The 22,611-nt window shown below is 36.8% G+C and overlaps 1 protein-coding gene across 1 annotated transcript in view; it reads left to right on the plus strand.

The window, feature by feature from the left end:
- BRIP1 (BRCA1 interacting helicase 1) overlaps window positions 1-22,611 on the plus strand; it is a 182,798-nt gene that overhangs the window by 55,294 nt on the left and 104,893 nt on the right. Inside the window, exons 8-12 of the mRNA XM_052658404.1 lie at window positions 1,836-2,035; window positions 5,376-5,508; window positions 18,369-18,523; window positions 21,368-21,533; window positions 21,644-21,784. Coding sequence (XP_052514364.1) covers window positions 1,836-2,035; window positions 5,376-5,508; window positions 18,369-18,523; window positions 21,368-21,533; window positions 21,644-21,784 — 795 coding nt within the window. The remainder of the gene's footprint in view (window positions 1-1,835; window positions 2,036-5,375; window positions 5,509-18,368; window positions 18,524-21,367; window positions 21,534-21,643; window positions 21,785-22,611) is intronic.

Consider the following 22,611-nt stretch of genomic DNA (forward strand, 5'->3'; position numbering starts at 1 on the left):
TTCATCCTTGACAGTAATGACGTTTTGGGCTACATACTTCGTTGTGGTGGGCTGTCCTGTGCATTGTCGGATGCTTATTAGTGTCTGGTTTTGTACATTAGATGCCAGTAGTACACTCATAGTTGTCACAGTCAACAATGTTGTCACAGTCAAAAATGTCTCCAGACATTGCCAAATATCCCCTTGGCTGCAAAATTATCTCCATTTGAGACTCATTTATAGCTATCACTTTATGCACAGTCAGAATTATTATAAAATATTTATCTAAAGAATCTACGTTTTGAAGAACTTACAGCATTTGTGTTTATTTGCCTGGTTCTTAGAGACATCCAGTTGTTACAGCATAAGACAAAGAATGAATGATGGTATATTATTACTCCTCTTTTTAGAACTGACTGTACAACTCTCATTAGCTTTCTATTTCTGGAAGTTCAAAATGAATGGGCATTATATTTAATACCCCTATGCTTGAGCATGCTCACAGCCTATCACAAGGACTTCTCAGCCCCTTCTGCCTCCTTGCCTTCAGCTCCTCCAGCTATACATCCTTTTGTTTCATTGTCTTTCAACTAGGTCTGTTTCCTTTGACCAACTGTATATATCAATGCCAAGTCAGTCTTTCTTATATTACTTTTATAACATCTTTCCTCTGCTTAAAAATCTCATATGGATAAAGTCCATATTTCTCAAGCTTTCTCTCAATATGATCAATGGTCTGACCTGAATCTGCCTTTTCAGCCTTTTCTGCTCCAGATTTCCAACCTGAGCACTTGAAAAATTACCTCAAGATCCCCTGAGGATACCTTGTTCTTTCCTGTATCTCTGCTTTTGATTACACCTCTATGTATTGAATTGCCCTGCTCTCTCTCCATCCAAATCCAAATTCCACTCATCTTTTAAACCCCCGTATATTTCCTACTCTTTCATTTTTTTCCCCTCAGCCATCTCCAGCCCTCTGTATAGTATTGTTCCTCAGAATAACTCAGTGGCAATTGCTTTGTGACATTTTGTATTAGAACTCTTTCAGTTGCCATTGACACAAACCCAGCTTTGGTAAAACTTATGAAAAACATACTTGACTATTGTGGTGGCTTTATAATCAGGCAAATTCTTCCCAGTGGAAACAGTGATTAACTATAGTCAGCTAGCTTTTTTCCAGCTAAGTAACCTGGAAAAAAAAGATAGTCACCTATAGTTACTCTGGATGGCCTAGATTGGATCTCATACCCATTCTTGAACTAGTGTGACTACACAGGAATGGAATACCTTATTTAATTGACAGGCCTGGGTTCTGAGTCTACCCACATTATGAGAGTGGTACATTGTTTAACAGATTAACAGTCCTACTGACATCACATGGGTATTGGGGAAGAGTAGTTCTCTAAAGGATTGCAGAAAAGACTGAAATGAAACAGATACATAATATATTAGTATTTTGAGAGTCTTTTGAATCTTGTGCTGTTATTTAAAAAAAAGTTTTTTAATTAAAAAAATTTTTTTAAAGCAGGTTTTTAAAACTTCTGCTTTTTAAGTTATGTTGAAGATCCTTAACAATCCTTTGTGTAACCAGCTACACTTTGATCCTGGGTCACTTAACACGTATTATTTTGGTTGATAGGTTTACAAGTATATTGAGGGTGAAAAATGGAAAACTCTATAGATATTTGCTTGGTCTAAGTGCTTTAAAAGTTTTAAGATTGAGAATCAGTTACTTCTGTAGTTGGACTTGTGACAGATATTGGCCTGTGGTGTGAATTTTTGAATGAAGTGACCTGCCTATTGCTGTTAAATCCATTTTGCTGAATGTTTTACAAGAAAACTCTTTTATCTTATAGATGGACATCAATCTGAAAGAACAGGTTGTCATTTTAGATGAAGCTCATAACATTGAGGACTGTGCTCGGGAATCAGCAAGTTACAGTGTAACGGAAGTTCAGCTCCGGTTTGCTCGGGATGAACTAGATAGTATGATCAACTATAATATAAGGAAGAAAGATCATGAACCCCTACGAGCTGTGTGCTGTAGCCTCATTAAGTAAGAGCATTTGTCTGTCATTGCCATTTGTGCTGCTGTTGTATTAGAAACATGTTCTATTATGCCAAGTATTTTATAATCAGTAAACTTGGACCAGACTACTTGGAAAATGGATTGTTCCTTTCCAGTTAAACATAAAGATAGCCTAGCCCAAATTTTCCTGTTGATTAAGTCTTTCCTTGAGGTGTTTTTGCTGTGTAGAAGTTTGGCATTTCTGTTTCACAGCATAGTTGTTGAAAGAGTTGTCCGTAGTTGTTGATTCTATTTTCTCATTTCCCATTCTTTCCTCATCCATCCCTGTAGTGTTTCTGTATGCATAATTCTACTGAGATTGTTCTTATCAAGATCTCCAGTGGTCCACAGATGGCCCAATGCAAAGGTTATTTCTGTTATCTTACTTAGCCTCTCAGCAGTGTTGGTTGCTATTGAATACCACCTTTATGAAAAGTGTTTTTGTCTTCTGTGGAATAATATATATAGGTCTCTGTCGCCCGTTTCTGGCACAGAGTTCCTAAAACCTTTGTAGTTTCCTAATTGATAAGAGCACTAAGAGCATCTTCTGTTTTGTTGTTTCATTTTTGACCCCAGTTCCTGACAGAACTCCTAAATCCCCTGGGATTTTCTGGGTGATAGGACTGTCTTTTATTCTAATGAGGTGATGGTTGAAGGGCTCCTGAATGGATCCAGTCACTAGAAAAACCAAGCCATGTTTAGAAGGTTAGAACTTTGAGCTCCAACTCTCTCTGGAAAGAGGAGAGGGGCTGGATATTGAGTTAATGTTCCATCATGCCTTTGTAATGAAGTCATCATAAAAATACCAAAAATACAGGCTTCAGAGAGATTCTACATTGGTGAACACATCTATGTACTTGGAGTGTGGTGTATTTCACAAAAGAACAGAAGTTTCTGTGCCCGGCAACCTTCCTGACTTCACCCTATTTATCGCTTCATTTGAATTTTTATCTATATCCTTTATTATATAATAAACTGGTAAATGTGTTTCCCTGATTTCTGTGAGCTGTTCTAGTAAATGCCCAACCTGAAGAGGGGGTCGTGGGAACCTCTGACTTACGGGTATTTGGTCAGAAGCACAGATGACAACCTGGACTTTTACAACTGGCATCTGAGGCTGGGGGAGGGAGGAGGGACAGTCTAATGAGTACTTAATCTGTGGGGTCTCTGCAAACTCAGTTAGTGTCAAAATTGAATTGAATTATAGGACACCCGTCTGATATCTCAGAGAATTGCTTGTGGAGGGGAAAAAACTGACATCCAGAGGTATCAGAAGTGAAGTAGTGAGAACAAGCAGACACACAGGAATGTGTTTTCCTTAGTCAGCTTCTATGACATCTCCTGGTTTTCTTCCTCCTCACAGTCTGTTCTTTCTCAGTTTCTTTTGATAGTTCTTAATTTGTTTGATGTTTAAATATTGAAGTGTGTTAGGGCTTGGTTTTGGATACTCATTTCTTTTCTAGTTCTTCATTTTCCTTAAATTATATAACTCTAAAGCAATGCTGACGAGGCCTGAATCTGTGTTTGTCCCAGTCTCTCCTTGGAATGCTGTTTTTATCTACTCAACTATACTTTCTATCTCTGGATATAAAATTTAAACTTTCCAAAATATTCCTTTCTTTCCCTACTTCCCCCACCTGCTCTGTCTTCTTTATCTAAGCAGGTACCACCAACCAGTTCCTCAAATCAAAAATCTAAGTATTATCCTTGATTATTCTCACCTCATCCAATTCATCAGTAAGTTTTAAAAATGCCACCTACACAGTTTATCCCAGATCTTTCAATCTCATATCTGTCATCCCAGAATCATCTCTCAACTAGAACACTGTGCGTGCGTGTGCTGAGTCACTTCAGTTGTGTCTGACTCTTTGCAACTCTATGGACCTTAACCTGACAGGCTCCTGTGTCCATGGGATTCTCCAGGCAAGGATACTGGAGTGGGAAGTCATTTCCTTCTCCAGGGTGTCTTCCCGACCCAGGGATCAAACCTGTGTCTCTTATGTCTCCTCATTTGCAGCAGGTTCTTGACTACTAGTGCCACTGGGAAGACCCTAGAACACTGTGGAAGTGAAGTGAAGTGCAAGTCGCTCAGTCCTGTCCGACTCTTTGCCACCCCATGGGCTATACAGTCCATGGAATTCTCCAGGCCAGAATACTGAAGTGGGTAGCCTTTCCCTTCTCCAGGGGATCTTCCTGACCCAGGGATCAAACCCAGGTCTCTCACATTGCAGGCGGATACTGTACCAGCTGAGCCAAAACGGCAGCCTCCTAAGAGGTCTCTCCGACCTTCATTTTTGCCTTTCTCCTATAATGCATTCTGCCTTATAAACTGGAATCATCTTTTACATGCTTAATGTAGATTATCTCTCTCACTGAAAATCCTCCATTTAAAATCTTCCCATTACACTCTGAATAGAATTCAGACTTCTTTTCCTGGCCCAATATGATCTGATTCCTGCTCACACACTAACCTTGCTCATACTATTATTCTTTCTGCCTGTTGTGTTGTAATTACATTGACTTTGAGGTTTTTAAATAAGCAAAATTTGTTAATCGCCCCCAGACATTCCTTCTGCTTGGAATACTCATTCCCCCCCACCCCCCGATTCTCACATGACTGAGTGCTTTCTGCATTCAGTTGTTAGAATAAATGTCACCTCTAGGAGAGCTTCCTTGACACTTCAAATGAAAGTAGCAATTAGATTACATTAATCCAATTAATTTTCATAATATCACTATCACTACCTAATGTTTTCATGTTCATGGATTTGTTTCTAAGTTCATTTCTACCTCCCTTTAGTAGAATTTCATTTTCATAAGAATAAGGACTTTACCTGTTTTATTTACTGCTGTATTTCTACTACCCAGCGTAGTATCTGGCATAATACATTTAAATACTCACTGAATGTACAAATGTCTCTCTGTGTGTTTGTAAGTGAATATATTATTTATTTTCTAGTAAGTCCATTTTAATGTTAATATTTAGTGCTATAATTTCCTTATTAGCTTTCTTGTGTTTCTTTTTATGTGCAGACCAAATTTGTGAGTTGGAGAGACACACAAGTTAAGCAGTGTAAATTCACAAAATACAAACTGGGGATCACATGCGTCTTTCTCTTTTCTGAATAAAAGCTTGCTTTTTAGCTGTATGATTACGTTGTGATATGAAGCATACATGCTTTTTAAAATATGTCTTAATTAATCTACATTTATGTGCTAAGAGCATCAAGGAATACAGATCAGTGTATCACAGTTCTGTTTGTTCTGTTGAAATAATAGTGCACATAAGGATGATATTGGTTGATGGAATTGTTTTATTTTATTTCAGTTGGTTAGAAGCAAGCTCTGAACATCTTGTGGAAAGGGATTATGAATCATCCTGTAAAGTATGGAGTGGAAGTGAAATGCTTTTAAATTTACACAAAATGGGCATCACCACTGCTACTTTTCCTATTTTGCAGGTAAGATTTTTTTTTCTACCTGTAAAATTTATTTAGTGAATTAGAAATGACTTAATAGTGAATAATTAATCCAGAGCAAAAAAAAAAGTAGCAATTGTTTTAAAATTTTATTGGATCAGTTTGATAATCTAAGTGATGGCATAAATTATAGATGAAAATGTAGCATTATTTGAAGGAAATATGGATTAATTAATATGGAATTAATTACTTTGCTTAAAGCTAAAAGAAGTCAGTAATTTTAGGTTGTAAATATTTTGTCAATTATAAAATTTAAAATTTGGAAAATAAAAAGATAAATTCGTATTTCATTCTCCTTAGAGGTTATAAACCTGGGTGTAGAGAGATCATGAGTGGGCTGCAGGATACTGTGAACCTTATGAAATCGCATTCCAAATTTTATGAGTGTGTTCTTTTGTGCATCTTCCTGGATAGAGGTTTGATGCCTGAACACTGTTCTGAGAAGAATGTTTGTTTTGGGTTCTTTGTTTTGTTTTGTTTTCTGCAGATGAGCATGTTTATCATATTTCTCTTTGTTCTTATTTATTTATATTAGTTGACTTTTATTTTTGGTGTGTCTAGGTAATTTTAAGTAGTTTACTCTATAATTTCATATGTAGACATAGATACATTGTTGGGCTAGAAAGACCTAGAGAAGAAAGGATAAATATCCAAAAGGGTATACATCAAAACTATTAATAGTGGATTACTCCTAGGACATCAAAGCAGATGTGAGAAGTGGAAGGTTGCAAACTTATTTTTCATTTTACTTTTGACAATGCTTTTTTTTAAAGAGATAAAAAATGCATGATAAAAAAATAACCTGCAGAAATGAATAATCAGCAAAAAAAAGTTTCTGTCTTACACTGATGTTCCTATTCCTATATCCAGAGGGAACTTCTAAGTTACTTGAATGTCCTTCACAACACAGTTTATGCAAATAGGCATTTATAGCTTTCTTACCAGCTCTGGGGGGTCCTCAAAGACAATGCCTCTGCATTGGAAAAATGGAGATGACTTCCCAGATCACCCTTCAGTGATAGACCTTGTGTCCAGTTGAGGGGAATGCAGCTTGACTTTACTTTTTAAAGTGGTTGTTTTTATGTTAAATTGAGCAAAAAGGAAAGAATTCTCATATACCGCCACCCCCAGCCACAGATGCTATAGATTCTCTTATTATTAACATCTTATAATACTAGTGCATTAATTACAGTTGAACCAATATTGTTACATTGCTTTTAACCAAAGTCCATGGTTTATTTTAGGGTACACTTTTTGTGTTGTTCAAGTCTATGACTTTGATGAAAACATGAAGTCATGTATGTACCATTACAGTATCATACAGAATACTTTCATTGCCTTAAAAATCTTCTGTGCTGCACTTATTCATCCCTTCAACATACTTCATGTCCTCTGCTGAGCCTCTAGTAACTGCTGATTTTTTTTTCTGACTCCATAGTGTTGCCTTTCCAGAATGTCCTATAGTTGTAATCAATGGCATGTGGTCTTTTTAGACTGTTTCTTCCACTTAGCAGTATACATTTAATGTCTCTGTGACTTGGCAGCTCATTCCTTTCTATTTCTGAACTAAATTCATTGTATGTATGCACCACGGTTTGTTTATCTGTTTACTTACTGAAGGACATATTGGTGGTTTCTAAGTTTGAGAAATTATGAATAAGCTTCTGTAAACATTTGTGTACATGTTTTTGTATAGACATACTTTCTTCTTGTTTGGATAAATACTTAGGAACACAATTGCTGCATTGTATGGTAAGACTATATTTAGCTTGCAAAGAAAACTGCTAAACTATCTTCCAAAGTGATTGTACCATTTTACGTTCCCACCAAAAGTTAGTAAGAGTTCCTGTTGTTCCACATCCTTGTCGACAATTGGTGTTCTGAATGTTAGCCATTCTAATAGATAGGTAGTAGTATCTCGTTGTTTGAATTTATGTTTCCCTCGTCAGTTTTCATTCCAATCCCAAAGAAAGGCAATGCCAAAGAATGCACAAACTACCACACAATTGCACTCATCTCGCACACTAGTAAAGTAATGCTTAAAATTCTCTAAGCCAGGCTTCAGCAATACGTGAACCGTGAACTTCCAGATGTTCAAGCTGGATTCAGAAAAGGCAGAGGAACCAGAGGTCAAATTGCCAACATCCGCTGGATCATGGAAAAAGCCAGAGAGTTCCAGAAAAACATCTACTTCTGCTTTATTGACTGTGCCAAGGCCTTTGACTGTGTGGATCACAATAAACTATGGAAAATTCTGAAAGAGATGGGAATACCAGACCACCTGACCTGCCTCTTGAGAAACCTATATGCAGGTCAGGAAGGAACAGTTAGAACTAGACATGGAACAACAGGCTGCTTCCAAATAGGAAAAGGAAGTACGTCAAGGCTGTATATTGTCACCCTACTTATTTAACTTCAATGCAGAGTACATCATGTGAAACGCTGGGCTGGAGGAAGCACAAGCTGGAATCAAGATTGCTGGGAGAAATATCAATAACCTCAGATATGCAGATGACACCACCCTTATGGCAGAAAGTGAAGAGGAACTAAAAAGCCTCTTGATGAAAGTGAAAGAGGAGAGTAAAAAAGTTGGCTTAGAGCTCAACATTCTAGAAAATGAAGATCATGGCATCTGGTCCCATCACTTCATGGGAAATAGATGGGGGAACAGTGGACACAGTGGTTGACTATTTTTCTGGGCTCCAAAATCACTGCAGATGGTGATTACAGCCATGAAGTTAAAAGACGCATGCTCCTTGGAAGGAAAATTATGACCAACCTAGACAGCATATTGAAAAGCAGAGACATTACTTTGCCAACAAAGGTCCGTCTAGTCAAGTCTATGGTTTTCCCAGTAGTCATGTATAGATGTGAGAGTTGACTGTCAAGAAAGCTGAGTGCCGAAGAATTGATGCTTTTGAACTGTGGTGTTGGACAAGACTCTCGAGAGTCCCTTGGACTACAAGATCCAACCAGTCCATCCTAAAGCAGATCAGTCCTGGGTGTTCATTGGAGGGACTGATGTTGAAGCTGAAACTCCCATACTTTGGCCACCTGATGAGAAGAGCTGACTCATTTGAAAAGATCCTGACGCTGGGAAAGATTGAGGGCAAGAGGAGAAGGTGACGACAGAGGATGAGATGGTTGGATGGCATCACCAACTCGATGGACATGGGTTTGGGTGGACTCCGGGAGGTGGTGATGGACAGGGAGGCCTGGCATGTTGGAGTTCATGGGGTTGCAAAGAGTCGGACACGACTGAGCAATTGAACTGAACTGAATGATACCTGTTGCCATCATTTCACATGCTTAATTTCCATTTATATATTTCATCTGGTGAGATATTAATATCTCTTCAGATATTTTGCCTGTTGTTTTCTTATGGTTGAGTTTTAAGAGTTCTTTGGATTTTTTTTTTCCTGTTAAACAATGGTTTTATGGCTTGAGTACAGTAGACAAATTTATGCAACCAGGGCAAAGGCTGTGCTGACTCATATTTCCAATTAGCGATGAGGACTCCTTTGGTATTATAATGTGAGTATGGCTCTCAATCAGAGTCAGATGGAATTTAGCATCTTTTTCCTTTCTGTTCCTCTCAAGATGCTTTCGAATAGCAGCTGCTGCTGCTGCTGCTAAATCGCTTCAATCGTGTCCGACTCTGTGCGACCCCATAGATGGCAGCCCACCAGGCTCCGCTGTCCCTGGGATTCTCCAGGCAAGAACACTGGAGTGGGTTGCCATTTCCTTCTCCAGTGCGTGAAAGTCAAAAGTGAAATTGAAGTTGCTCAGTCATGTCCAATTCTTTGTGACCCCATGGACTGCAGCCTACCAGGCTCCTCTGTCCGTGGGATTTTCCAGGCAAGAGTACTGGAGTGGGTTGCCATTGCCTTCTCTGTCGAATAGCAGCAGCTTCCTTAATTAAATGATAGAGATCCTCGGGAAGATCAGGAGCAAGTCCTTTGCACTTAAGAATTCTCAAGATTTTATTGCCGTCACAAAACATACTTGTGTAATACCATGTGAGTCTCTCAGATCACACAGATTTGTGAGGAAGTCAGGCTCCTCAAGTTGGCTGGTTTGTAGATCTGCTCCTTCACATCATCAGCTGTCAGCTTCAGCCAGGTGGGGACGCTCTGGCAGTAGGGCTGAGCCGACTGGGACAGGCCCTTCCCTGGAGCTTGCATGCAACCCATGAGGGTGGTGGTGTTGTAGCAAAAGGTCCTTTGGGTATTTCATATGCAAGACCTTTATCTGATGTGTGTTTGCAAATATATTCTCCCAGCCTGTTACTTGTTTTTTCATCCTGTTAATGGAGGCTTTCACAGAATATAACGCTTTTAGTATTAATAAAGTTCAAGTTTTTTTTCTTTAATGGATTCTGTTTTTGTTCTTCGATCTAAAAATTTATCACCGAACCCAGAGTCACCTAGATTTCGCCTATCTTGTCTTCTAGAAGTTTTATAGTTTTGTATTTTACATTTAGGTCCATGTCCCATTTTGAGTTAATTTTTGTGAAGTGTGTTAGTTCAGTGTCTAGTCATCTCTGGGTGTAGATGTTACTGTATCACTGTTTGTTGAAAAGACCATCCTTTCTCCATTGGATTATCTTTGTTTCTTTGTCAAGAGATCAGCTGACTGTATTGTGTTGACCCATTTTGGGGCTCTCTATTCTTTTCCACTGATACACTGTCTATCCCTTTATCAGTACCACACCTGTTTTTATAGTGAGTCTTGATGTCAGGTAGTGTCAGTCCTCTGATTTCGATTTTCAACATTGTGTTTGCTATTCTGGGTCTTTCATTTTTTCATATAAACTTAGAATTAAACTGAGCAGGACTCTGTGGGGCTGCTGGGCATGGAAGCCTTTCTGTCCTCCATTTCTTGTTTATAAGGAACAGACTCCAGTCTCCATGACCTTCCCTGGGTTTCAAGGACAAATTTGAACAGTTGGTAATTGAGGAAGGGAGGAGATGCAGAGACTAGGGAGGAGAAGCCAAGAAACCATCTGGGGCAAGATTAGAGGAACCAGGGAAGCTCATCGTTATTAGGAGACCACCTGAGACAAGATTTAAGGCATATAGATCCTGCATGCATTCTAATCTTGTTCAGTTCAGTTTAGTTGCTCAGTTGTGTCCGACTCTTTGCGACCCCATGGACTGCAGCACACCAGGCCTCCATGTCAATCAAATCGGTGATGCCATCCAACCGTCTCATCCTCTGTCATCACCTTCTTTTCCCACCTTCAATCTTTCCCAGCATCAGGGTCTTTTCAAATGAGTCAGTTCTTCGTATCAGGTGGCCAAAGTATTGGAGTTTCAGTTTCAGCGTGAGTCCTTCCAATGAATATTCAGGACTGATCTCCTTTAGGATGGACTGGTTTAATCTCCTTGCAGTCCAAGAGACTCTCAAGACAGCAAAAAAGACACAGATGTGTATAGCGGACTTTTGGACTCAGAGGGAGAGGGAGAGGGTGGGATGATTTGGGAGAATGGCATTGAAACATGTATACTATCATGTAAGAATCGAATCGCCAGTCTATGTCTGACGCAGGATACAGCATGCTTGGGGCTGGTGCACGGTGATGACCCAGAGAGATGTTATGGGGAGGGAGGTGGGAGGGGGGTTCATGTTTGGGAACGCATGTACACCCGTGGTGGATTCAAGTCAATGTATGGCAAAACCAATACAGTATTGTAAAATAAAGTAAAAAAAAAATTAAAAAAAAAATCAAACATATGCTTGTGATATGAAAAAATAAAAATAGAAAAAATAAAAGTTCTTAATTTCCCCCCCCCCCCAAAAAGAGCCTTCTCCAACACACCAGTTCAAAAGCATCAGTTGTTCAGTACTCAGCTTTCCTCATAGTCCAAGTCTTAACAACCATACATGAGTATTGGAAAAACCATAGCTTTGACTAGATGAACCTTTATTGGCAAAGCAGTGTCTCTGCTTTTGAATATGCTGTCTAGGTTGATCATAACTTTCTTCCAAGGAGCAAGCGTCTTTTAATTTCATGGCTGTAATCACCATCTGCAGTGATTTTGGAGCCCAAGAAAATAAAATCTCTCACTGTTTCCCCGTTTATTTGCCATAAAGTGATGGGACCAGATGCCATGATCTTCATTTTCTGAATGTTGAGCTTTAAGCCAACTTTTTCACTCTCCTCTTCCACTTTCATCAAGAGGCTCTTTAGCTCTTCTTCGATTTCTGCCATAAGGGTGGTGTCCTCTGCATATCTGAGGTTATTGATATTTCTCCCAGCATTCTTGATTCCAGCTTGTGCTTCATCCAGTCCAGCGTTTCATATGATGTACTCTGCATAGAAGTTAAATAAGCAGGGTGACAATATGCACCCTTGATGTACTCCTTTCCTGATTTGGAACCAGTCTGTTCTATGTCCAGTTCTAAGTGTTGCTTCCTGACCTGCATACAGATTTCTCAAGAGGCAGGTCAGGTGGTCTGGTATTCCCATCTCTTGAAGAATTTTCCACGGTTTATTGTGCTCCACACAGTCAAAGGCTTTGGCATAGTCAATAAAGCAGAAATAGATGTTTTTCTGGAACTCTCTTGCTTTTTCCATGATCCAGCGGATGTTGGCAATTTGACCTCTGGTTCTTCTGTCTTTTCTAAATCAAGCTTGAACATCTATAAGTTCATGGTTCGCATATTGTTGAAGCCTGGAAGTTCCTGCTTCATGTACTGTTGAAGCTAATCTTGTTAGCAGCCAAGAACTTGAATTATTGCTATAAAACTCCTCACCAAATCCTCCCAAGTTGGGACACACAGTTTTTCAGGGTTTCAAGCCTACTGTGTCTCCCTTTGCCTGCAAAGCAATTAAATTATTCTTTCTTACTTTACCCAAAACTGTCTCCAAGATTCAATTTGGCATCAGTGCACAGAGGGTGATCTTTTGGCTTGACAATCAGTTTGTCAGTATTCACGAGGTATCTTGGTGGGATTTTTATTGGACTGCATTGAATTAATAGATCAATCTGGGAAGAACTGACTTTAACAATATTGAGTTTCTTATCCTTTTACATGGAGCATCTCATTTATTTAGATCATCTTTGATTTCTTTTATCAGAGTTTTATAGTTTTTCTCTTAGTTTTTTTTTTTTAAGGCAGTGTAACTTTTTAAAATGTATTTTTGGCTGCATTGAGTCTTTGTTGCTGCAAAGACTGATGGGCTTTCTCTACTGGCGAGGAATGGGGGCTGCTCTCCAGGTGAGGTGTGTGGGCTTCTCACTGTGGTGGCTTGTCTTGTGGAGCTCAGGCTCTAGAGCATGTGGGCTCAGTAGCTGGCACTTGGGCTCAGTAGTTGTGGCGCAGGGGCTTAGTTCCCCCACAGCATGTGGAATCTTTATAGACCAGGGATTGAACCTGTGTCCCCTGCATTGGCAGGCAGATTCTTAACCACTTGGCCACCAGGTAAGTGCCCTCATATAGTTTTTTTTGTTTTTAATTTGGCTGTGTGGGGTCTTAGTTACGGTACACGGGATCTTTCTTTCTTGCATCATGGAGGACCTTTTGTTGCAGTATGAGGACGCTCTAGTTGTAGAGCTTGAGCTCAGTAGTTGCAGCAGGTGTTCTTAGTTGCCCTGCGACATGTGGGACCTCAGTTTCTTGACCAGGGATCAAACCAGTGTCCCTTGCATTGCAAGGCAGATTCTTAACCTGTGGACCACCATATAGTGAGGTATGTCCCTCCTCATAGTTTTGAAGAGATTTTTGAACCAGAACAGTTAAAAACTATTGCTAACAGAAGTAGCATTCTGGACTAAGAGTATTTTTTAAAATTTATTTTTATTGGAGTGAAGTTGCTTTACACTGGTACATGAGTATTCAAAATATATTTTAATTTGATTGTATTTATCTAAACTTTTAAAGTGTAACATACCATAAATATTTTTTCATATACCTTTTCATTTTTTTCATAAGCTTTTTGCATTCTACAGATTTTTCATATCAATAGTAAAATGGATTGAATAAATTGTGAAATATTCATTTAGTAGAATACTACACAGCAATTTTTAAAAAAGTGATCCACTGCCTCCACAACTGCGTAAATGAATCTTACAGACATTATGTTGTACAAGAGAAACCAGCACAAAAGAGTATAAACTGTATGATTGCATTTTTATGCAATTTAAGGACAAACCTAATTATGCAAGTGGAAATCAGAATACTGGTTACCACTGTGCAGGGATAAGGAGTAGTTTGGACTGAGAAGGGACACAGGGGAACCTTCTGGAATTTGAGGAATTATTTTTTTTTTTGAGGAATGTTTTGAATCCTGATTTAGTTTTAGTTATACAAGTGTGCGTATATGTGTGTGTGTGCTTGTGTTTAATGACCGGTACACTTAAGATTAGTGTATTCTATAAAAAAAAATACAAATAAAATGTATGTCAAAGGAAAGAACTTGAAAAATACAGAAAGGGACAAAGAAAAAAAAGACTTGTAAACATAAAAATGATTATTAGTAGCGTTTAGGTCTATGTGTACCTTGTCTTCTATGCGTGTATTTGCTTAACATAAGTTAATTTTTGAGGTGAAATTTTTTACCTCCTCATTTAGTAGTATGTTACGAGTACTTTCCTATTTTAATAAAATTTCCTTCACATGAATTTTAGTTGCACTGTAGCATTTTCAAGTGCACATATTATAAATTATTTGACTAATCTAGCATTTGACATATAAGTTGTTGCCAGTTTCCTTCCAATAAGAAAAGGTTCTAATATGAACATCCTTGAAAATACATCTTTGTATATATTTTTGACTCTTTCCTTTATATATTCTAAATATTAATTCTTTTTTGCTTATTGTGTTGCATGTATTATTCTTGTGTCTATGGTTTGTTTGTGGTGTCTTTTTAAGTTTTAAAATTTTAGTGCATTCAGATTTATCCATGTGTTTTCTTTATGAATTATAATATTTGAGTTTAGTTTTAGTTCTTATCCGTTGTGACATTTTTCTTCTAAGAGTGTTAAAGTTTTCTTTTTTAATAAATGTTTTCAACCACCTGGGAGTCATATTTGTTTATCTTGTGTGGTACCGAATCCATTTTATTTCCTGTATGAATTTTCTCATCATTTACTAAATAATCTATCTATTTCACTCTGATTTGTAATGCCACTTCTGCCCCATACCTGATTTTGTATATGTGTAAGCTTATTTCTGGACTCTTGTGTTCTTTGATCGTGTTTGTCTAAGTTATATGATTTGTTAATTACTGTAACATTAGAAAACTGCTGATGCATGGTAATAAGGGATATCTCCTCATTTTATTTTCCTTTGGAATGATCCTGGCTGTACAGAGTAATGTTGCCTTACTCTGTCATTTGAATTTTAGAATGAGCTTATAAACGTCTATGAACAAATCAGTTGGAAGTTTGACTATAATTGCATTAAATTTGTATATCAATTTAGAAATAATTGACATATTACAATATGAAGTTTTTCATTCATGAACAAGATATAGTTTTAATCATTTATTATCTCTATGTATCTTTCAATAGAACTTTGTAATTTTTAAAAGTCTTATTTGCTTTTGGTTAGATTTATTCCTGAGAAGTTATAAAGTTTCTATTCCTTTTTCAAATGGTATAATTCAAAAATTGCTTTTTCTGATTCTTATCAGTATATAAAAATGGTAATTGATTTGAGATATAATTCACATGCCATAAAATTTACCCTTTAGAATATACAATTCAGTGGTTTTTCCTGCAGTCACAGAATTACGAAAGTATCATTGCTGTCTCATTTCAGAATATTTTGTCACCTCAGAAAGAAATCCTATACCCATTAGCAGTCATTCCCATTTGTTCTTACCCCAGATCGTGAAAACCTATAATCCACTTTCTGTTTCTGTGAATCTACCTGTTCTTGTGACTGCCTTCTTTCACTTTGCATGATGTTCTCAGGGTTCATCTATGTTGTAGCATGTATCAATACTTCATTCCTTTTTATTTCCAAATAATTTTGCATTTTATGAATGTACTGTATTTTGTTTATCCATTATCAGTTATTTCTACTTTTTGGCTGTTGTAAACAATGCAAGTATCACCATTTGTACACAGATTTTTGTGCAGACATATATTTTCAGTTCTGTTTGGTATATACTTAGGAGTAAAATTCCTGGTCCACAAAGTAACTCTGTGTTTAACTTTTTAAGAAACTGCCAAATTTTTCCATAGGGGCTGTACCATTTTACAATCCCATCAGCCATGTACAAGGATTCTGATTTTTTTCCACATTCTCACCAACACTTGTTTTCATATCTCTTTTATTATAATCTTCGTAGGAAGAATGCAGTGATATCTCAAGATGATTTTCTTTTCTTTTCCCTAATGACTCATAATGGCAAACAGTTTTTTAGCTGCTTATTGTCCATTAATATATCTTTGGAGAAATCTGTATTCAAATCCTTTGCCCATTCTGAAATTGAGTTGTCTTTTATTGTTAATTGTTTAAGCCCTTTCTGTATTTTGGATATGAACAACGTATTGGATATATGATTTGCAAATATTTTTTCTCATTTCATAGATGTAGTAGTATTTTTACTTATTTTAAAATTAGGTTAGGGAAATTTCCTTTGATCCTAAGAAATTCATCATTGTCATTATTGAATTGTTTAGAAGTTAATTTTTATGACAATAATGTGTGAACATAATTTAAAAGTCAGTGTTGTGGAATGATTGTCCTCCAATTAAATAAAATAAATAAATTTTTTAAAAAGTCAATTAGTACTATCAAGAAAAGCATTCATCTGCCCCACTCTCAATTTTTACTTCTCAGTGGCTCTTTTAATTCTTGTAGTGGCTTTCTCTGATAATTAACCCCAATTTTCTAAGTAACATGTAGATTCAGCTACTTTTCAGTTTTCAATTTTTGATATTCTCTATTGAATTCCTGTTAAGTATGGTGAGGATTCAGCTCCTTTACACACACACTTTCTCTCTTTCTTTCAGAAACACACACACACACACACACACACACACACACACACACACACATACACACACCCACCTCCTCTCTTTTCCTGTCTGTCCCTCCCTCTCTGTTTCGTTTTCCTCCCATCTTCTTCCCCTTTCTTCTCTCTCCATTTTCTCAGCATAATTATATTAATATTCACTGTGCATGTCATCATATTATATGTTATCATAGTTCATGATAGTAATATCATGTAACTTGCTTGATTAAATTTTAATACAATTCTAGTTTTACTATGAAGTAATAATTACCTGTAAGTGTGTGTGTTTCCCCATTTGCTTAGTTTTCTATTTATCTATAAACCTAGCTCTCATTGTTTAGATAACCTAGCCAGAGGTAGCCTTGGAGTTATCTCATGGTTCAGTAGATAGAATTTCATTCAGTCCTTTTATTTTTTACTACAGTGCCTTATTGTCAGGAGTTCAGAAATTATGTAGCTTTACCAAGTAAATTGCCAGTTGTCTGCCAGTGTTGGAGAGGAATAGTAGCTTTCATGTAAGGTGTTTCTCAGAGAACTTGATTTATTTTTTTAAAAAAAGAACAAATTAGTACTTGTCTTTTGTTAATAATTTGTACTGTTGAATTATTCAAGCTCATGTTATTTTTTTGTTGTTCTTTATTTTTGAAAAATATTTTTGCAAGGACCTATTGTGTAGCACATGGAACTCTGCTCAATTTTATGTGCCAGCCTGGATGGCAGGGAGCTTTTGGGGGAGAATGGAGACACGTATATGTATGGCTGAGTCCCTTCGCTGGTCACCTGAAACTGCCACAGTGTTTAATCAGCTATACCCCAATACAAAATATAAAGTTTAAAGTCTGGAAAAGTAAAATAAAAGTAAAAAACTTTTTTCATATCCTTTAACGTTTTGTTCAGTGGAGACTAATTTTACTTTTATAAATATGTATTATTTCACAATATATCTGGATGTTGAAATTTTGTCTTATTTATCCCATTTCCCCATTTTATTTTCATTGATTGTATTGCATTGCTCAGTTGCTCAGGCATGTCCCAACTCTTTGCAACCCCATGGATTGTAGCCCACCAGGCTCCTCTGCACATGGAATTTTCCAGGCAAGAACACTTCAGTAGGGTGCCGTTTCCTACTCCAAGGAATCTTCCTGACTCAGGGATCAAACCTGAGTCTCTTGCATCTCCTGTATTAGCAGGCGGGTCTTTACTGCTGGGCTACCTGGGATGTCTTATTTATCCTATTTCCCCGTTTTATTTTCATTGAGCCCAGGTTTTATTGTCAAACATCAGAGTTGTCACCAGTATCTTTTATCATTTCAATATTCAGAGTTTTCTCTTTCACAATGTGGGAAATTTATCTTAATGTCCACACTTTAGTCTGTATTTAAACTTATAAGCCATATAATCACTAATGAGCCAGTTAGCATACATTTTGTATTTAGCAGGTATTCTTTCTTTGCTTTCTTTTTTTTTTTTTTAAATTTTGCTTTTCACATAGTCATGACTCTTAGCATAGGCATACTCCCTGGAGGTAATTCAGGGATTTAGGTGGCATATCACATTTTTAAGCTTTTTAGAAACCACTTTGTACATTTTTATTTGGCCCATTGCTTTTGAAGGGCACTGAATAAAACTCTAATTGCCCAAAGAAATAATGAACCTTCTAAATGTGTAACTTCTTATTTAAATGTCTTTGAAGAGGATTTGAGAATATATGGGAATTCGGAATACATTGTTAGCACCTGCATATGAATGTTTGACTAAATTTCAATTATATTTCATTTGGGTTTTATTAACAGTTTTAAGAATTTTCCTGTTCCTCTCTTTTCCCTCCCCCACCCCTAACCAGTACGCTTAACATGGTAATTTCTTACAGGGACATTTTTCTGCTGTCCTTCAAAAAGAAGAAAAAGTCCCATCGATTCATGGTAAAGAGGAGGCAAGAGAAATACCTGTTATTAGTGCTTCAACTCAAATAATGCTCAAAGGACTTTTTATGGTGCTTGACTATCTTTTTAGGCAAAATAGCAGGTAAGTAAAGATATCTGGTCTGTATTCTTCCTCTTAAAAATATTAGCCTTACTGGGTGCTAGCTACTAATTTTATGTGAGTACATGAGATAATGATAAACAAGTGGTATAAATATTGCTCTTCACTGGCACAGACTCAGTCAACTGATATTTTTTGTTAATGAAAATGAGTATTGAAACCAGTAAATAAATACATTTAATTAATTTAGCATTAAATTTACAATCCTCTGAGACTAAATTTAAGTCTTCATTTAAGTATAATTTATATATGTTTCTTCCAATGTCAGAAAGTCTCTATTATGTAAATCCTCTGTTTAATAAAATGTGAAAGCAGTCAACTTCCCACACACTACTCCTTAAGTTACAGTACTACCTGGCTCCAGTGTTTTTTTAAGTGTTTTTTTTTTTTTTTTTTTTTAATGGTAAAATATCCTGGTGGCTCAGACGGTGAAGAATCTGCCTTCAATGTGGGAGACCTGGGTTCCGTCTCTTGGTTGGGAAGATCCCCTGGAGAAGGAAATGGCAACCCACTCTACTATTCTTGCCTGGAGAATTCCATGGACAGAGTCCACTGTAGCCTGGTGGACTACAGTCCATGGGGTCGCAGAGTCGGACACGACTGAGCAACTAACACACACACACACACGTAATATAGGGCTTCCCAGGTGGCACTAGTGGTAAAGAACCCGCCTGCCAATATAGGAGATATAAGAGACATGAGTTAATTCCCTGGGTCGGGAAGATCCCCTGGAGGAGTGCATGGCAACCTACTCCAGTATTCTTGCCTGGAGAATCCCATGGACAGAGGAGCCTGGAAGGCTATAGTCCATGGGGTCGGACACGACTGAAGCAACTTAGCATGCATGCACATATACATAATGTAAAACTGAACAGTTTAAACATTTTAAGTGTACATTTTAATAGCATTAACTATGGTCACATGGTTGTGCACTGACAGTTTCCAGAACTTTTTCATCATCCCAAACAGGAACTCTATACCCATGAAACAGCATCTTCCATTTCTCTAGCACCGCAGCCTTTGGTAACCTCTGTCCTGCTTTCACCTCTATGGATTTGCCCTTTTTGGTGTCTCCTGTACATGGAATCATGTAGTATAATGTTTTTAAGGTTAATGCGTGTTATAGCATCCATCGTTCCTTTTTATGGCTGAATGATATTTTATTGTGTGTATATGCCATATTTTGCTTATCCATTTTTATATTGATGGACACTTATATTGTTTCTACTTTTTATCTATGGTGAATCATGCTGCAGTGAACACTGATGTACTAGTATCTGTTTTGAGTCCCTGTTTTCATTTCTGGGTACATACCTAGCAGTAGAATTGCAGGATTTATGGTAATTCTGATCTAACTTTTTTAAGAGCCGCCGTACTATTTTTCATAGCAGCTGCACATTCTACATTCACATAATGATGCACAGGAGTTCCCAATTTCTCCACATCCTTGCCAGTACTTGTTATTTTCTGTTTTTTTTATAATAGCCATCTTAATGAGTATAAAGGGTTGTGATTTTTACTTGGCTAATGACTAGAGATGTTGATCATCTTTTCATGAGCTTATTGTCCATTTCTACATCTTCATTAGAGAAGTGTCTGCTCAGGTCCTTCGCCCTTTTTTGAATGTGGATTTTGTTGTTGGTGGAGTTGTAAGAGTCATTCTGCATATTCTGTTTCAGATACACACTTTACAAATATTTTTTCCTATTCCTGTGTGTACTCTTTTCAGTCTCTTGATAGTATTCTTTGCTGCACAAAAGTCTTTAAATATTAATGAAATTCAATTTATTGATTTTTTTTTTCTCTTGTTGCTTATGCTTTTTGTATCCAGTTACAATGGCCAAATATGATGTCATGAAGATTTCTGCTATGTTTTCTTCTAAGAGAGTTTTGTAATTTTTAGTTCCCAGGAACTTTTTTTTGTCCACCCCCCCATGGCCTGTGGGATTCGTGTTCCCCAACCTGGGAACAAATTCACATCCTCTGCATTGGAAGCTCAGCGTCTTAATTGCTGGACCACCTGGGAAGTCCCCCCCACCCCCAGTAATTTTATAAAATTCTCTCCACCTAGTACAAGGTTCCTGACTTGGACTTTCTCTCTGAGGGTAAAATTAACAGTCAGTATTACTTTGAGGACATGGTAGAGAATACCAAATTTCATTCTGTTTAAGCTTAGGTTTATAGTCTCTTATGGAGAGAATTTATAAACTGTATCAGATTACAGAGGTCATATAGTTTAGTACTTCATTAAGAATAGATGAAAGGGATGTTCAGGTGGGAGGGGACAGGTAAACCTATGGCTGATTCATGTTGATGTTTGGTAGAAACCAGCACAATATTGTTAAGCAATTATCTTTCAATTAAAAATAAATAAATTTAAAAAAGTAGATGAAGAGTTAGATCACATTTTAAAGGCACTTGAAACTCAGTTTCCTAAACTTTCAGTAGAAATTGTCTTTCTGTTTTCTAATGCAATAAAAAAGTTTAACCCACTCTTTAGTTGTTTTTTTTTTTTAAAACAATAATACTGTTAACTATTTTATAACTAATGATGTAACAGAAATGTAGAGAGCTCTGAAGTAGGAGTTAGGAGGCTTGGATTTTAATCCTGGCTTTGCTGTGATTTACGTAATCTCTGAACATAGGGATGAGAAGTGATGAAGGGTGGATGGTTAGATGATGCATAAACTCTGTAAGGGTGGATTGACCCTAAGGTTTAATGATTTACTTTCTGTCAGAATTACTGAGTTTAGTGGCATTAGTTGTTGGTGCGGGACAGTGTTATCTAAAGTTCCGCCATTTAAATGCCATTTTATTTTCATTTAGATTTGCAGATGATTATAAAGTCGCTATTCAACAGACTTACTCTTGGATAAATCAGACTGATACTACAGATAAAAATGGGTTATTGATTCTATCAAAAAATAAGAAACGTTCACGGCAGAAGGCAGCAGTTCATGTGCTAAATTTTTGGTGCTTAAATCCAGCTGTGGTAAGCTTATCATGCTGTAAATAACAATTCTTGCTCAATATCAACAATTAAGTAAATTTGTTTGACTTTTTAAAAAATGATTTTATGTATTTAATGTTGTTTCCTTGTAGGCCTTTTCAGATATTAATGGCAAGGTTTGGACAATTGTTTTGACATCTGGGACATTATCACCAATGAAATCCTTTTCATCAGAACTTGGTGTTACATTTACTATTCAACTAGAGGCTAATCATGTCATTAATAACTCACAGGTTAGTTTCTTTTTTTTTTTTGAAGTCTCTCTTAGTCTTTTCACCTCAGTATAAGTATCTATAAACAAGTTAAAAGGTAACTGAAGGACTAGCAAACAAATCCTAATAGGAAAATCAACATTTCAATTTCAGTAAAAGAAAATTTGTCAGCTACTTGGTAGTGTCAGCAAAAGGAACTACTGATAAATAATATTCCTTCAACCCAGTGAGTAAAAATATGTACTTTGCTTACAAAGACTGTATTGCAGTTTCCTTATTTAAGTTTAAATTTTTTTAATGAAAATTAAAAAGGAAACAAACTCAACTTTTTTTTTACTGTAATTTCTAATTGTCTAATTATTTGTGATTCTTTTTTCCATTAGACTATGATGTATCTATATTCTAATTTTAATGTCTTTATCTTTCCATTGCACCTAGATTAATAGCTGGTATTAGTTAATAAATTTTCAGCACATGTTTGAATATCTGAAATGAATTAAAAATATTCTTATGAGTCCTGTGATGTAAATTTTAATTTTTTATAACAATACCCTGTAAATGCTACTTAAATTTTCCTAAGGATGTTTCAATTTTTCATTTGTCAATCTGCCCTCTATTTCTTTTTATTAAGTAATTGAAAGTAGTTAGCTACATGCATAATGGTATGGCCATAAAGAAGCAGAAGATATTAAGAGAAGAGGTGGCATGAATACATAGAAGAACTATACAAGAAAGATCCTAATGACCTGGATAACCACTGTGGTGTGATCACTCACTTACAGCCAGACATCCTGGAGTGCAAAGTCAAGTGGGCCTTAGGAAGCATCACTGTGAACAAAGCTAGTGGA

The sequence above is a fragment of the Budorcas taxicolor genome, chromosome 19, assembly GCF_023091745.1.
Source record: "Budorcas taxicolor isolate Tak-1 chromosome 19, Takin1.1, whole genome shotgun sequence".
NCBI classification, from domain to species: domain Eukaryota; kingdom Metazoa; phylum Chordata; class Mammalia; order Artiodactyla; family Bovidae; genus Budorcas; species Budorcas taxicolor.